Here is a 14,256-nt window from a genome sequence, read left to right on the forward strand (position 1 = left end):
TATATCGGAAACTGGGGATGTACTGTATGGTGACTAACATAATATAATAAAAAATCATTTAAAAAATAATAAATAAATAAATAAAATATTTTTAAAAATTAAAAAAATAAAAATTCAAATCAATTTAAAAATATTTTTATAAAAGAAAAACTGGCCTTAGAGAGAAATCTGATTCAGCCATTGTATAGAGAGTTATCAGGATTTGGCCACTTCCAGATTTCAGCTAACAGACAGAGACTGTCATAGAAACCATCTTTCAAAACTGAGGAATAAAAAGACGGTGGATTTGGGTGGTATTAAACCATAGACAGTAAAGGCCTGTGAGTCTTCTTTAAGCATTACTGGGTACAAAGCAACTGTACACATAGAAGAATCTTAAAAACCTTTAAAAACTCACACAATGCCTTACCACTAATCCTTCCTACGAGACGGTTTACGTGCCGATATCCTGCCTGAAAGACAGATATTCAGATTGCAACTGCTCTGTGCAGTTAATATCAGGAACTACGTGTTTTCTTAAATGTGTCTCTGTCAATACATTCCCTCTCCCTCATTTTTATTATACCTTTCAGACATATCTGTCAACTCTTAATAAAAGCTGACTTTTTAACACATACCAAGAATTAGAAATTTCATTGATCCTTTCGCTATTACCAGTTAGTTAATCAATGACTAATTATAATAAATGCACCCCCAAAAGCAATTGAGTCACTATTTCATCACACAACTAGGAAAAGGCCTACACGAATCAGTCCTGCCATTAATTAACACCTAACACTGTAACAATTTGTGCTCTCCTGATGTGCCAAACCTGTTACTTTACAGGCAGCCTCAAACGGTTCAAGGTGGACTACAGTGATAAATAGCTCTGTTTCATTCTTATAAAGCAGAGTCTCATTTCCTAAATCTCTGTTTTTTGGAAGATACTGGTTAGAAGTCTGATGAGCAGGCAGTCTGATGAACCAGGCCCCTACCACCACACAGCACATCACTACACTGTAACAGTATTTAGAAATTCACTGTTTGGGCTCCTGTTAACTTCTCTGATTCAACATCATACATGAATTGGGACCAGAGGGGCCACAAGTCTACACTCGACTAGAAAGCTACAGAATTAACTAAAAAAGGGAATCGAGAGTAGTGTGTTTGCTTTTCTGGGTATGTCCAAGCTCCCAGCTTGTCCCATCAGCACCTTACAACACTCCCACAAGCCAGTTCATCACCTTTTCTTCAAGACTGGCCTCTTCTGATGGCCCTGAGTTTGCCACCATGGTCCCCAGTCCACCCATCTACATATGACAGGACTGTGTGTCAGTGGGTCCATTTAGCCTACCGGGTAGATGAACCCACATCTCCAGTGCTCCGCAGGACCTCCCTCCCCTCTGCGGCCCCATCAGCCTGGCTCAGGGCTCTACCTCTCCCACCCAGGGCCACCAGGACAGCTCCACGCAATGCTCCCCACTCTGATTCGCTGCAGGCAATCACCACCGCTGTGACTTCCCAAGACCCTTGTCCTGATCACCAAACTCTCCTGCTGAAGCGTCACTGTGCCCTAATCTCCACGAGTTAAAGGCCCACGCTCACGTTCCCTTTCCGGTATATTGTCAGCAGGTATCACTGGGTCACTGGCATGTGAGAGGCATTCAGTAAACATCTGATGAAGGGATAAGTGAACATGTCGAGGGATCCTCATTCATTCTGGCACTTGGGTCTAAAACGCAAGAGCAACACTTTTCCAGCTATCCTGATTACTGTTCCCATTAGACTGGTGGCTCTCGACCAGGGATGATTTTGACCCCTAGGGGATATCTGATGTCTGGAGACACCTTTGCATGTCACACTGGGAGGGCAATGGTGCTTCCGGGATCCAGTGGAGAGAGGCTAGGGATGCTGCTCAACACCCCACATTCCACAGGCAGCCCCACAACAAACAGTCCAGCCCATAAGGTCAATGCAGAGATTGAGAAACCCTATGCAAACATGCCACAGGATCCCTCCGAGGGGACCCTTATCTGCTCCTCAAACACAAGCCATGCTTTCCCACTCCTTCCTCCAGGGGATGCTCCCCATTCTACCAACTCTTCCTGCTGAAACTGCACCTGCCCTTCCCAGCCCAGAGCCTCCCTCCCTCCCCTGCCACAGATGCAGCTCTTCCTCTTCCCTCATTCAGCAAGCTTGTTCTGAGTACGCGCCACATGACAGGTGCCACACTAGTCGCTGGGCATTCAACAGTGAGCAAAGCCACAGGTCCCATTCCTTAAGACCTTAAACAACAGTGGGGAGATGGATGACGGACAGGCCAACAACTAAGCTGGCCGCATGCTGTGCTCATTACTTTTGCAGACGGAATCACGGTGATCATGGACAGAGGGACTGATGGGTGGGAGCTGGGGCTGGATGGAGCCCTGAGGCGACATAAGAGCCAGGCACAGGGTGGCGGTGGGGACGCACCCCAGGCAGAGCGCACGGCAAGTACCAGACCCTGCCACCAGAGACAAATGTGAATGGAGGGCAGAGGACAGATGATGCCGGGACATGTGGGCTTGAGGAAGACTTAAAGTCTCCACCTCCCAAAGCCCTCACCTGGTCCCAGCGTTGCCTAGACTCTGAAGCTTGCGTACCAGGCTCAAGTCCCATTTCCACCCTGTACCAAGCACGTGACATGACCAGGTTAAGAACAGGTTCTTAACCTCTCAGGGTCTGTGTCCCCGTCTGTAAAGTAAGAGTAACACACCTACCTCTGAAGGGTTGTTGTGAACAAGGACTGAGTGAATACACGTAAAGCATCTGCACTTGGCACACAGTAAGCAGTCAAGTGTGAGCTTGTGCGATCACGACTGTTACTTACGGTAACTCCTACCCTTGTCTTAGCAGAGACAAAGCCACCAAAACCTTACCCATTTCTTTATTCCCCATAGCACACAGGGGGCGCAGAAAATACTTGATGATATAGATACACGCACACGCACATGCACAGACACAGTAACATTCTTTGATCTTAACATCCTTCCGTTCACATCCTGGGGATATTGCTTTGGTTATAAAACGGCAAAGATGGGTAGCTTTACAGCTGTCTGGAGGCTTTCTGGCTAAAGAGCAAATGCCAATGAAATGCAAATTTTACAGTTTCTCCCAGTAGCCATCTGCACAGTGAATCACAGTCTAAATGTCTTCAGCAATACCCCTCATCTCCTCCGGGGACTAATCTTATTTTGTGGTTAAAAACAACAACACAACAACAACAACAACAACAAAACCGCAACAGTAGCAAAACAATCTTCACCACTTTGGGACCCTTTCTGGTTTAACGATCCGAACGTCCCGACTGTAAAACTGCCGGAACTTACGCCCCATTTAATAGTGCCATTCGTGAGCGGCTGCCCGGAGCTGGAGTGGCGGTGGGGTGACAGCGAGGGGGTGCCGGGTTTCTTTCTGCCTAAAATCGACTGTGGTGATGACTGCACAACTCTGTGAACAAAGTGCCACTGAACCGTACACTGTAAAAGGGTGAATAGTATGGCATGTGAAGCTGTTGAAAAAAAAAAAAAAAAAGAGTACCCTTCAGGGTCCCCTCCTCCCCCAAAATAATTAACTGTGACAGCAATGTCCTCAGAGTCTCCGTATTACTCTTCCTAAGGAGCAAAGTGAATTTAGGCAACCTCTCTTCTCTTTGCCTAAACACATCCAAAGGTGGTTTGTGAGACACACAAAAGCTTCTGAGTCATAGCTTGGCGGCCACACTTGCCATTCAGGGATAAAGGACCTGCCAAAATCTTTATCTGCAACCCTTCAGAGAAGTAAAAAGGCAGACAGGCCAGGGCTCCTTGGCCAGGTGGCTTTCAGCATCACTGGCTTTGCCCGATGCTATTCTAGACAACAGCTACCAGGGGAACAAGACATTTCCTGAACCTCTCTTGCTTTTCCAAAGCAGAACTCCATTTGGGGTTCGCCTTTTTGGGGTGGATGTTTGCTATGACTTGTTTCCAACAATTACCCATGCTCCCCTGCCAAGAGAGCAGGTGGCTGCCGGCCCAGATGGTGCTTCGGGGAGAAGTGGAAGAAGGTGCTCTCTCTGGGCAGAGCTGCCCTGCAGACACAAGGCTGGGCAAACAGAGGCCCTGAATGCGAGGAGAAGGCATCCTCAGGGCAGATGAGGCCCAGAGAGGGCACCCACCTAGGAACAAGAACCTCCTTTAACAGACACCTCTGAGCACTGCATGAACCTCAGGGCCACCCAGGGTGGTTTGCTAAGGGATCCTACTAGTTGATTCAATACCTTGTTTCTGTTTTGTTTTGTCCACAGGATACATGTGTAAGCAATGGGTTATGCAGATCCTGAAATGTGATCATATTTACTCATTTCTTTCTATAACAAATGGCCACTGAGTGGCCACCACTGCCAGACACTGTCCTAGGTCTGGGCTTCCTGCCCTCCAGGAATTTATAGTCTAGAGGCATGAAAAGGCATGAAAATCACAGGAATAAATACACAACTATAAGTTGTAATAAGTGTCATAAAGGAAAAGAATGAGCAAAGGGAAAGACCAGGATCCTAACTGCAAATGTTAGAATGAACACAGGTTTCTTCTAAAATGCTACCTGAAGAATGAGACCATAGAGAGAGAAAGAGAGGGACAGAGAAAAGCCATGTCAAGGCATGACAGACCCAATTTTTGTTTCAAAGAGATGGCTTTGAATGCTGTACAGGGAATGGATGGTGGGGCCAGAGTGGATGCAGAAACTCCTGGAATTGTCCAGGTGAGAGAGACAGGTGGCTGGGGGTCACAGTGGTGGGAGCTGGGGAAGGGGACAGATGGACAAAACCAAGGTGAGCTCTGGAGGTTGAAGGGACGGGGCTGCGGAGAGAAGGGGAGGAGGAGAGGTCAGGACTGACTCCTGGGCTTCTGACTGAATAGGAGTTGGGGGGAAGACAGGAGAAGAAGCAGACTGGAGATGAGATGAAGAGTTCTGTCCTATTTCAGTATGTTCTGGTGTCAAGGTCAAAGGGCCAGCTGCCAGAAGGGCTGCGCTCCCTGCTCAGCGCTCCCATCTCCTAGTTTAGGGCCTGAAATCACCCAAGCGTCTCGGCACCCTCGTGGAAATGAACCCAGCACATCCATTACCACAGCGGCATCTCAGACAGCTCAAGCCAACAGTCGGCCTTCGTTTCACAAATGAGGAAGGACCTCCAGCGTTAGCGTGACTAGTGTTTTTTCCTTTTTCTTTTAAACAAGGGTACGTGGAGACTTTGGGCATTCTTCCAGTCAACAAATATTTCCTGATTGTCTGGCTATGTATCAGACCTGGTCATGAGAGTGGCTCAGAGTGGTTCTTGGGCTCCCGGAGGCTCCAGTTGCCAGGGTCCCATGCTATCGCCTGCAACTAATTGGGAGGGTTTGGCAAAGTTAAAAATCATATGCTTCACAAATATAAAAAGCTGCCAGTTAGTCCTCTCTGTGAAAGAGACATTCCCTTAACAAACCCCCAGATTTACCAACATTCTCCACGCCCTCCACAAAGGCATGGGCTGTGACCCGAGGTCCCCCAAGGGTTCTGCACCATGCATCCATCAGGAGTTGTCCCCGAACCTGTTCATGCTAGCACTTATTTTTAAATCAGTCAAACATGTAAACCGGAGAAATATGAATTGTAAAAAGGGCTGCTTCTAATAAAACTAAGACAGATGCTTTGGGAACACTCAATAAAAGGCAAGCTGGTGAAAATAAAGTACTATTGAATTAGGTGTTGTGGAGACAAGCGTAAAAGATTAGAGGAAAAAGAAAGTATAAACCTAGGATTCTTTACTCAGAGTGCTTTCCAAGTGATTTTTAACTGACTACTCCACTGGAAAAAACCCAAACTGGAAAAGATTCATTATGGGTGTTGTTTATGCAAGAAAGGCTCCATGGCAGGCCCATCTGTAAACCCAATACTCCAAGACAAGTCCTTGGCCCGACCTCAAAAGAATGGTAAATGAATGTACATTTATGGTTTACATTAAAAGGACATGTTAAAAGAATGTGTAATTTTTTTAATTCCCCTCTTTGGCTAAGTTTTTCTATCCATTGACCAACTACTAGGTTTCTACTGTAGTAAAAAAAAATTTTTTTTCTAATAATGAGACCCTTACCCCACACCATACATAAAAATTAATTCAATATGGACCTAGACCTAAATGTATGAGCTTAAACTAGAATACTCTTAGAAGAAGCACAGAAGTCAATCTTCATGATTTGGGGTTAGGCAAAGGTTTCTTAGATAGGACATCAAAAGCATAAGTGATAAAAGAAAAAGGTGATAATTTAGACTTCAAACAAAATTAAAATTTTGGTGCTGCATAGGATATTTTGAAGCAAGGGAAAGGAGAATCCATGGAATGGGAGAAAATATTTGCAAACCATGGATTTGATAAGGGATCTGTAGCCAGTATATATAAAGAACTCTAACAACTCAATAAAAACACAACCCAATTAAAAATGGGGCAGGGGCGCCTGGGTGGCACAGCGGTTAAGCATCTGCCTTGGGCTCAGGGCGTGATCCCGGCGTTATGGGATCAAGCCCCACATCAGGCTCCTCCGCTGTGAGCCTGCTTCTTCCTCTCCCACTCCCCCTGCTTGTGTTCCCTCTCTCGCTGGCTGTCTCTATCTCTGTCGAATAAATAAATAAAATCTTAAAAAAAAAAAATGGGGCAAAGGACCTGAAAAGATATTTCTTCAAAGATGGCCGGTCAGCACATGGAAAGATGTTCAACATCATTAGCCTTTAAGAAAATGCAAATCAATATCACAATGAGATACCAATTCACACCCATATGGTTGGTTATAATCAAAAAGGCAGAGGATGACAAGTGATAAGTGTTGGCCAGGATACAGAGAAACGTGGATCCATATATCTTAGTGGTGGGAATGTAAAATGGTGCAGCTGCTTTGGAAAACAGTTTGGAAGTTCCTCAAAATATCAAACATCGTTACTTGTATGACCCAGCAATTCCAATCTTGGGTATCTACCCAAGAGAAATGAAACATACGTCCGTACAAAGATCTGTATGTGGATGTTCATAACAGCTTTACTCCTAACAGCCAGTACCCAAACTGGGGAACACCTGCCAACGTCCAAATGTGCAACAATGGGTGAATGGATAAACAGATGTGTTTTCCCATACAATGGACTACCATTCAGTAAAAAAGACGAGAGTGCAGCTATCTGCTACAACATGAGAGAATCCTGAAAAGATGATGCTAAGGGAAAGAAGCCAGTCACAAAAGACCACAGATTAAATGATTACATTTACATGAAATGTCCAGAAAAGGCAAAGCTCTAGACATAAATTAGTAGTTGGCTGATGCAAGAAGTGGAAACAGGAAGACTGCAAATGGGCATAAAGTTTCTTTTTTGGGGGGAGACAGAAAGGTTCTAAAATCCTGACACTGTAACACTCTGCAAATGTATTAAAAATCATTGAACTGTTGGGGCACCTGGGTGGCTCAGTCGTTAAGCGTCTGCCTTCGGCTCAGGGCGTGATCCCGGCGTTACGGGATCCAGCCCCACATCAGGCTCCTCCGCTATGAGCCTGCTTCTTCCTCTCCCACTCCCCCTGCTTGTGTTCCCTCTCTCGCTGGCTGTCTCTATCTCTGTCGAATAAATAAATAAAATCTTTTAAAAAAAATCATTGAACTGTGAACTTAAAATGAGTGAATGTTATGGTACCTCGATAAAGTTATAAAATATAGAAAGGCAAAAAAAAAAGGTACTCACAAATAAAAGTTCGTTTGTCTCTTAGAAATGTTACGACAGGAACGTTTTACACACTTATTTTGACTGATGATGATATTAATGACGCAGGGATAAATAATCAAAATTCTTGTTTTAGTCACAGGAGCCCTTCTCAAATAAGAGATAACTGGTTTGGCCTAAATGTATGGCGTAATTAAAAGCATTTATTTCATTTTCATTTTCCTCATTGATCTATTAGAATTTTTCAAACTACAGTATTTTCAATCCCGTTCAGACCTGGATACCCATTTCCGGGTCTACTATTTCTAGAAGAGTTCTTAGGTGAGACCTGGAAGAGGTGGAGCAAGTTATTTTTTTGGAGACTCTACTTTCTGCCATGTGAGAGGGTTTCCAGAGAGGACCGAGAAATATTCAGGATTGGTGAATATGGTCAACTCCTCTGAAATAGCTGCGGAGATTTAAAATGTCAGGGGAAATCATCTTTTTAAGAAACCCACCAAAGAGCCCTATTCTTAAGGTGGAAAATATACTGGTGGTAAAATGAAACTGGAAAAAAGAACAGTTTAGGACCTGAAAACAAATAAATACAGGTAATTTCTGAAACCTATTTTACCTTAATATTTCTCCTTTTTTAGAATTTCTTCAAAACAGATGTTGTAAACTTTTCAGAACAACAATTATTTGCTAGGAGAAAGTAGTCTTGATTAGGGTATGTGTCAAGGAAATACAATGATCAATTTGCCTAATTAAAATGAGTATCTGAACATGCCTGAGGAATGGGAACCTTCTCAAATGAGACACGTAGAATTTACTTTTTATAAACATCTGTGAACGGAGCCTCGCGGACACTGTTAACAGAGAATGGATGACTGAAGCCAAGCTTCAGGGGCGATACTGCTGGAAAAAGTGCTCGCAGTCCGGCCGCTCCCATAGATCACGGGGCGGGGGAGGGGGGGATGGTCTCACAGTGCTTACCACACACTGGACGTCTGTGGGCCCCCCAAATTCTTAGGTTGAAATGTAAACCCCAATGTGATGATATGAGGAGGCAATGAGGTCAGGGGGGCTTAGTGATGAGATGAACGCCTTCTCAAGGAGACCCCAGAGCACTCATTCCCCGCTCCCACCGTGTGCGGGCAGGGCAAGTAGATGGTCATGTATGCACCACACACGCATTCCGCGGCGCCTTGATCCTGGACGTCCAGCCTCCGCAACCATGAGAAGCATCTGCTGTTTATAAGCCCCCGGTCTGTGGTGCTCGCTTATGACAGCCTAAACACCACGACAGCACTCTTCCCTCCACCTGCCAGGCTTTGCTTGAGAACCAAACTTTCGCTATTTCAGGAGGGGGCTTCGAGGAGTGAGCATATGAGGATTATCAGGGCTGTGATTTGGGGCAGTGTTGCTCGAGTTAACCAAACCTCTGGCAGGCAGTGTGTATTTTAGCAAGAGACAGGGGAACGCCAGTTGCTTCCCTTTCTCTTCCGGGCCGGCCTCTAGAGCCACCCTCCCAGCTCCAGTGGCTTCACGTTCCCACACGGCTGGACCTGGCAGTGGACCCTCTACAAGCAGCTCTCAAAGGTGCCAGCAAAGCCAGCAGGAGACAAAGACTCGGCAAAAACTAGGTGAGAGCAATGGGGGCACCTTGGCGGTGGACGAGGGCTTCAGCACCCAGTGACAGGAACCCACAAGACTAGGTGTTCTAAGCCCAACCCGCCGAGGCCGGGTCTCTAAAAGCCCTATGCTAAATGGCCCACACTGCGCATTTTCGCTGGGGACCAGGCATGGGCCCCACTGCTAAGGGAAGCCCAGGGTCATTTTCCCTCTTCCTATCTCAGCAGGGTAAGTGTCCTGTCCTTTTCTCTTCTCAGTCTCTCTCCCCGCTGCCCCGTTCTTGTCCAGGTGAATGACTCTTGTTCTCCAGAACCCCTGGCAGTCCTGTGGCAACTTCGGTGTGTTAAGAAGTTTTGACACCTCTGTATCCCTCCCCATCATTTCCATCAAAAGCCCTCCCCGCAACCACAGGCACCTCCAGCTACCGCGAATAAATAAACCCAAAGTGAACAACACGGGGCTATGGAAATGTGGCTTCAAGCCAAGTTCTTGGGCTCCAGCTTTCAATCAGATTGCACCCCAAGTTCCTCGGAGGTAGAAATTCTTTCGCTGTCACTGCTGCAGCTAGACCATTCTTTCCAAAAGGGAAATCTTATCAGTGTCCTCGCTTACTCACACATGCAGCTTAAAACTGATGGTATTAGGTAAAGACAAAAGTCCTCAATTACTCCCCCCCCCCATTGCCATCCTCCGTTCTCACAGAGCACCACACCCCTCCCCCACGCTTCCCTTTCCCATCTCGCCAGGCCACAGACTTTTACACCGGTTCCACCCACGGTCCTCAGTGCTGTTTCCACCCTTTCTGGCCCAGGTTAACTCACCCTCATTCTTTGCCATCAGATAACACACCCCTTCCTCAGGGAAGATACTCTACATATCTAGCAAGACAATGTATACAACAGAATACTGCCCAGGAGGAAAGAGTGACCTAGAGCTACCTGTATCAATACAGATAAATCTCAAAAAACCTCATGTTGGGGGAAAAAAAATCCTATTAAAATATGTTTTAAATGGGCACTATCACAGACTGTATTTTCCAAAATCTGCCACAGCTATTATTTCTGGCCCCCATATGCTCTTCCAGAACCTTGCCACTCCCCCACCAAGAGCTGCAAAGAGAGAAAAGAACAAGGCTTTAGGACAGAGACCTTGAGGAGGAACCTACTTTTTAAATTAGGCTAGCCAGGGAAAATCTGACCCAGGAAGTGACCGAACCTTAACTAGGGTTCGAAGGTTGAGAAATGGCCAAGCCCTACGAGCCCGGCTATTAGCGATGGGAGCCAAGAAAAAGAAGGGCCTTCGAGAAAACCAGTGCAGCAGGAGAGCCGGGCAAAGGGCAGGATGACAAGCATGAAGCAAGAAAGGTGAGCACCGGCCAGATCACGCAAGGCATCTGGGGTGACGTCCCCGGGGCTTACAAAACTGGTGAGTGCGTGGGAGGGAATCTTGACTCCAAGCAGCAAAAACCCAGAGAGAACCAGGAAACCAGGAACGTGCCTCCCTCTTGACTTAGGGTTCCAGGGCTAACATTCACTTAGCACCTAGCCTGTGTGTGTCGAACACCGCGTTAGAAAAATACTTTCCAGCTGTTCACGCTTCCCCAGGAGGTATTTTAAAAAACAAAACAAAAAACAAAATTCACAACATTTTTACAACGAGGCTGACTAAATCCAAACCCCAAGCACTTAACTCTGACCGGACCCTGGCCTGCCCTCCCGCCCTGCTGTCCCGACGGGCACACCGCACATTCTGGCTGATGACCCCTATCGCTGGAACTAAGCGGGACTGTGGAGTATAAAATACATCCTCGTGAACCACCACCACAAGAATAACCGCATCGAACATGCACCAAGCGCCTACGAGAGCTACACACAAGATCACCGTTGTTATACCCGGTGTGCAGGTGGGGAAACTGAGGCTGAGCCCTGCTGAGCAACGTGTCCAAGGCAGGGCTGAAAGCAAGTCTAACTGCACAGCCCACGCTCCTAGGAAGCACGCTTTGCTTCCTTACTCTATCTCCTGTACTCTCAGGAAAGTTAGGTCAAGGCCAGAGAAGCCCCACCGCCCAGACACCCGTCTCTCAACAGCGCCCCTCGAAGCCCTAAGCGCGGGCGGTGCGGCCGCTATTGAGGTCCCCAGCCCCCCGGGGTGCAGCCCCCAAAGCGGTCCGGCTAGAAGCGCGTGCCCCCAGAACGACGGTTCCCCCGACGGAACGTTCCGCAGCCTTGAAGTCATCCCCTCCCCGGGCGAAAGGCCGGCAGTACCTGAGGGAAACGCGTCTAGGGTCCTGCCCCTGGCTCGGCGGAAAACACCCCCCGCCTCCGCAGCCGACATGACGAGCGAGTTTCTGGCTTCCCCTGAGTACACAGTGTGGGAGGGAGCGGCAGGACAGCACACAGCCCAACCGCCAGGCCTGTCCTGCCCCGCTCGGGGCGGCGCCCTCTGCTCAGGGCGGGGCGGCAGGGCAGGCGCGTGGGGCTCGGCCGCTCGGGGCGCCGCTAGTGCTGCCTGAGCGGGGCGGAAGCGTGAGCAGCCCCTCTGGGATCGACTGGGGCGCCTGCCCAGTGGAGGCGCCTGGACTGGGGCCAGCTTGCGTGCGCAGGGAGGGTGCTCTTGGGCTCAGGCTTGGGAGGGCCCTTTCTTTCCCCTAAGGTGGCGTTGCTAGGTGTCAAAAGTAAAAATACAGGACGCCCAGTTAGGTTGGAATTTTAGATAAACAAGGGATGATTGTTCAGTGTAAGTATAGCCCATGCAATATTTGGGAGATACTTACACTAAAATGTTTGCATTATTTATCTGAAATTCCAGTTTAACCGGGCTCCTGTATTTCAGTCGACAACCCTAGCTTGAGGTCAGAAGAACTGGGTCGTGCCTCGGGACGGTCCTCCAAGCCACCAACTGTGATCTCGGACAGCCGATCATGAGGCGTGTTCATCATCATCCTGTTACTGTCATCACCGCTCACTAGGAATCACAGCTCACCTAATCTGCACACCAGCGCCAGGAGATGGTGCTGTCATTAGCCGCATTTGTCACAAGGGGAAACTGATGATGCTCAGAGGCGTGGAGCAGTTTGCGCGAGATGACTGCAAAAGCAGTGAACTTGCCACCGACCCAAACTCGGATCTGTCCAGAAAAAAAAGAAAGAAAAGCCATTGTGCTACACTGCGTTAGGCCAGTGTTTGTCAAAGTTGTTAAAAACACAAATTCCAGGAGGAGTTGCACCTACTGAATCCAAATCTCCAGGAGAAGGGTGTGTTTTTTAACTCCGTAAGGAGCTCTCTTGACCCACCAAGTTTGGGAAATTCTCAACTAGCTGCCTATATCCAGGAGACTCTTCCTCCAATCTTGGACAAGAGTTCTAATAGCAAATGGTTAAGTCCTCAATGACTATGGGGCATTATCATCATCACTATTAATCTCCATATCCCTATTCCCTGCCTACAGTCTGGCCCAGGGAAGGATTCTCAGAAAACATTCAAGAGGGAATGACAAAATGAGAATTAAAAGTCCCAGTGGGTCCTCAAGTCCTGGCAAGTCCCAGCCTCTGCCTACCTCTCACCCAGTAACTCTCCTCTTTCAGTTCCTTAAACATGCAAATCCAGTTCCCTTTTTGCACAAGTGGTTCCTTCGGCTTAGATTGCATGTGCCCATTTAAACATCAAGGCCTCTGCTTAATCACACTCCAAGGAGAAGCTTTACCCCCCACACTTGCATACACCCTTCCTATCTAAACCAGCCCTCCTCATTCTTTTTTAACACTCTGTTCTTGTCTCTTATAGATAGCCCTCTGCACAGTTGGTGTTATCACCACCCATGATCGTTATTCATAGATGTACTTATTTGTTTCAGGTGTCATTATTTATTCCCTGATGTCTTTCCCAGCTCGACTATTAAGGTCCACGAGGGTGGTTACCTCGACTGTCTTGCTCACCAGGCAGGGTGCTTGAGGCATAAACACTCCAATGGCTGCTGCATGATTAAATGGATTAGGAATATCGTGAGGATATAATGCTGATTTGAACCTGGGCAGTGGTTGGGCGTAGCTGTATTGGTATTGATGATGAGTAACCTCAGAACTACACAGGAACCTCTGAATGATAATAATGGCTGCCACCAAACCTGTCCACCACTGGGTCCCAGCAGCCTCTTAGCCCCATTGCCCGCCCCAGCTTCCCCTCATCATTGTACAGTTCGGTGGTTCCACCCTCCTCTGACCGTGCCCTTCCAGCTCACACCCTCTTCTGTGCTGCTGTCTGCCTGGCAGCGTGAGAAGAGCATATTCCTGGGCAGCAGGACCTGCTCTGCTGGACCTCTTCAGTCCATTTCCCTTCTGTGCAACCTTGAGCAAGTCAGGTAATCCTTCTGAGCTTTAGTGTCTTGATTTAAAATGAGATAATCATAGTACCAACCTCATTTGCTTTTGTGAGAAGTCAATGAAGCTCTGGGCAGTTTCTGGAACATATGAAGTGCTTGATACATTTTTTTCTGAGTCTGTATTGTTGTTAGACTATCCCTTCTACTCATTCTTTTCTCATCAAAGTTCTCTTTTTTCAGGATTAGGTGTTCTATCATTCAGGTCTCATGTCGTAGCAAATAACCAAAAATCAGTTCAAATTAGCTCAATCTAAAAAGGAATCCACTGGCATATATAAATTAAAAATCCTAACAGCTTCAGGTGAGGTTTGATCAAGCTGCTCTTAGGATGTTCTAAGAATCCAACTTTCTCCATTTATCCTCCCTGCCTTTTGTAATTTTGGCTTTATCTTCAGTCTCCATGTAGAGGACTCCCTCCCATCACTTGACAGTTCCAGGCTCCCCCTTCACAGGAGCAGAATGGCTACAACATTTCTAGACCATACCTTCATGAGATACCATCTAGGGAAGAAAAGGGAAAAAAGTCTCTTT

General features: G+C 47.1%; 1 protein-coding gene across 3 annotated transcripts in view; it reads right to left on the reverse strand.

Annotated features, from left to right (window-relative positions):
* Nucleotides 1-11,808, reverse strand: part of CPPED1 (calcineurin like phosphoesterase domain containing 1) — a 200,549-nt gene extending 188,741 nt beyond the window's left edge. For 2 of the 3 annotated variants that reach the window (XM_044391581.3, XM_057315400.1), the window contains exon 1: nt 11,613-11,806. In XM_044391581.3, the coding sequence (XP_044247516.1) occupies nt 11,613-11,682 (70 nt within the window). In that variant the 5' untranslated portion in view covers nt 11,683-11,806. Of the gene's footprint in view, nt 1-11,612 lie in introns of all 3 variants that reach the window. The other variant, XM_026520301.4, reaches the window with a different exon arrangement.
* Between the last annotated feature and the right edge of the window lie 2,448 nt (nt 11,809-14,256).

Source organism: Ursus arctos, unplaced genomic scaffold (assembly GCF_023065955.2).
Source record: "Ursus arctos isolate Adak ecotype North America unplaced genomic scaffold, UrsArc2.0 scaffold_2, whole genome shotgun sequence".
NCBI lineage: Eukaryota > Metazoa > Chordata > Mammalia > Carnivora > Ursidae > Ursus > Ursus arctos.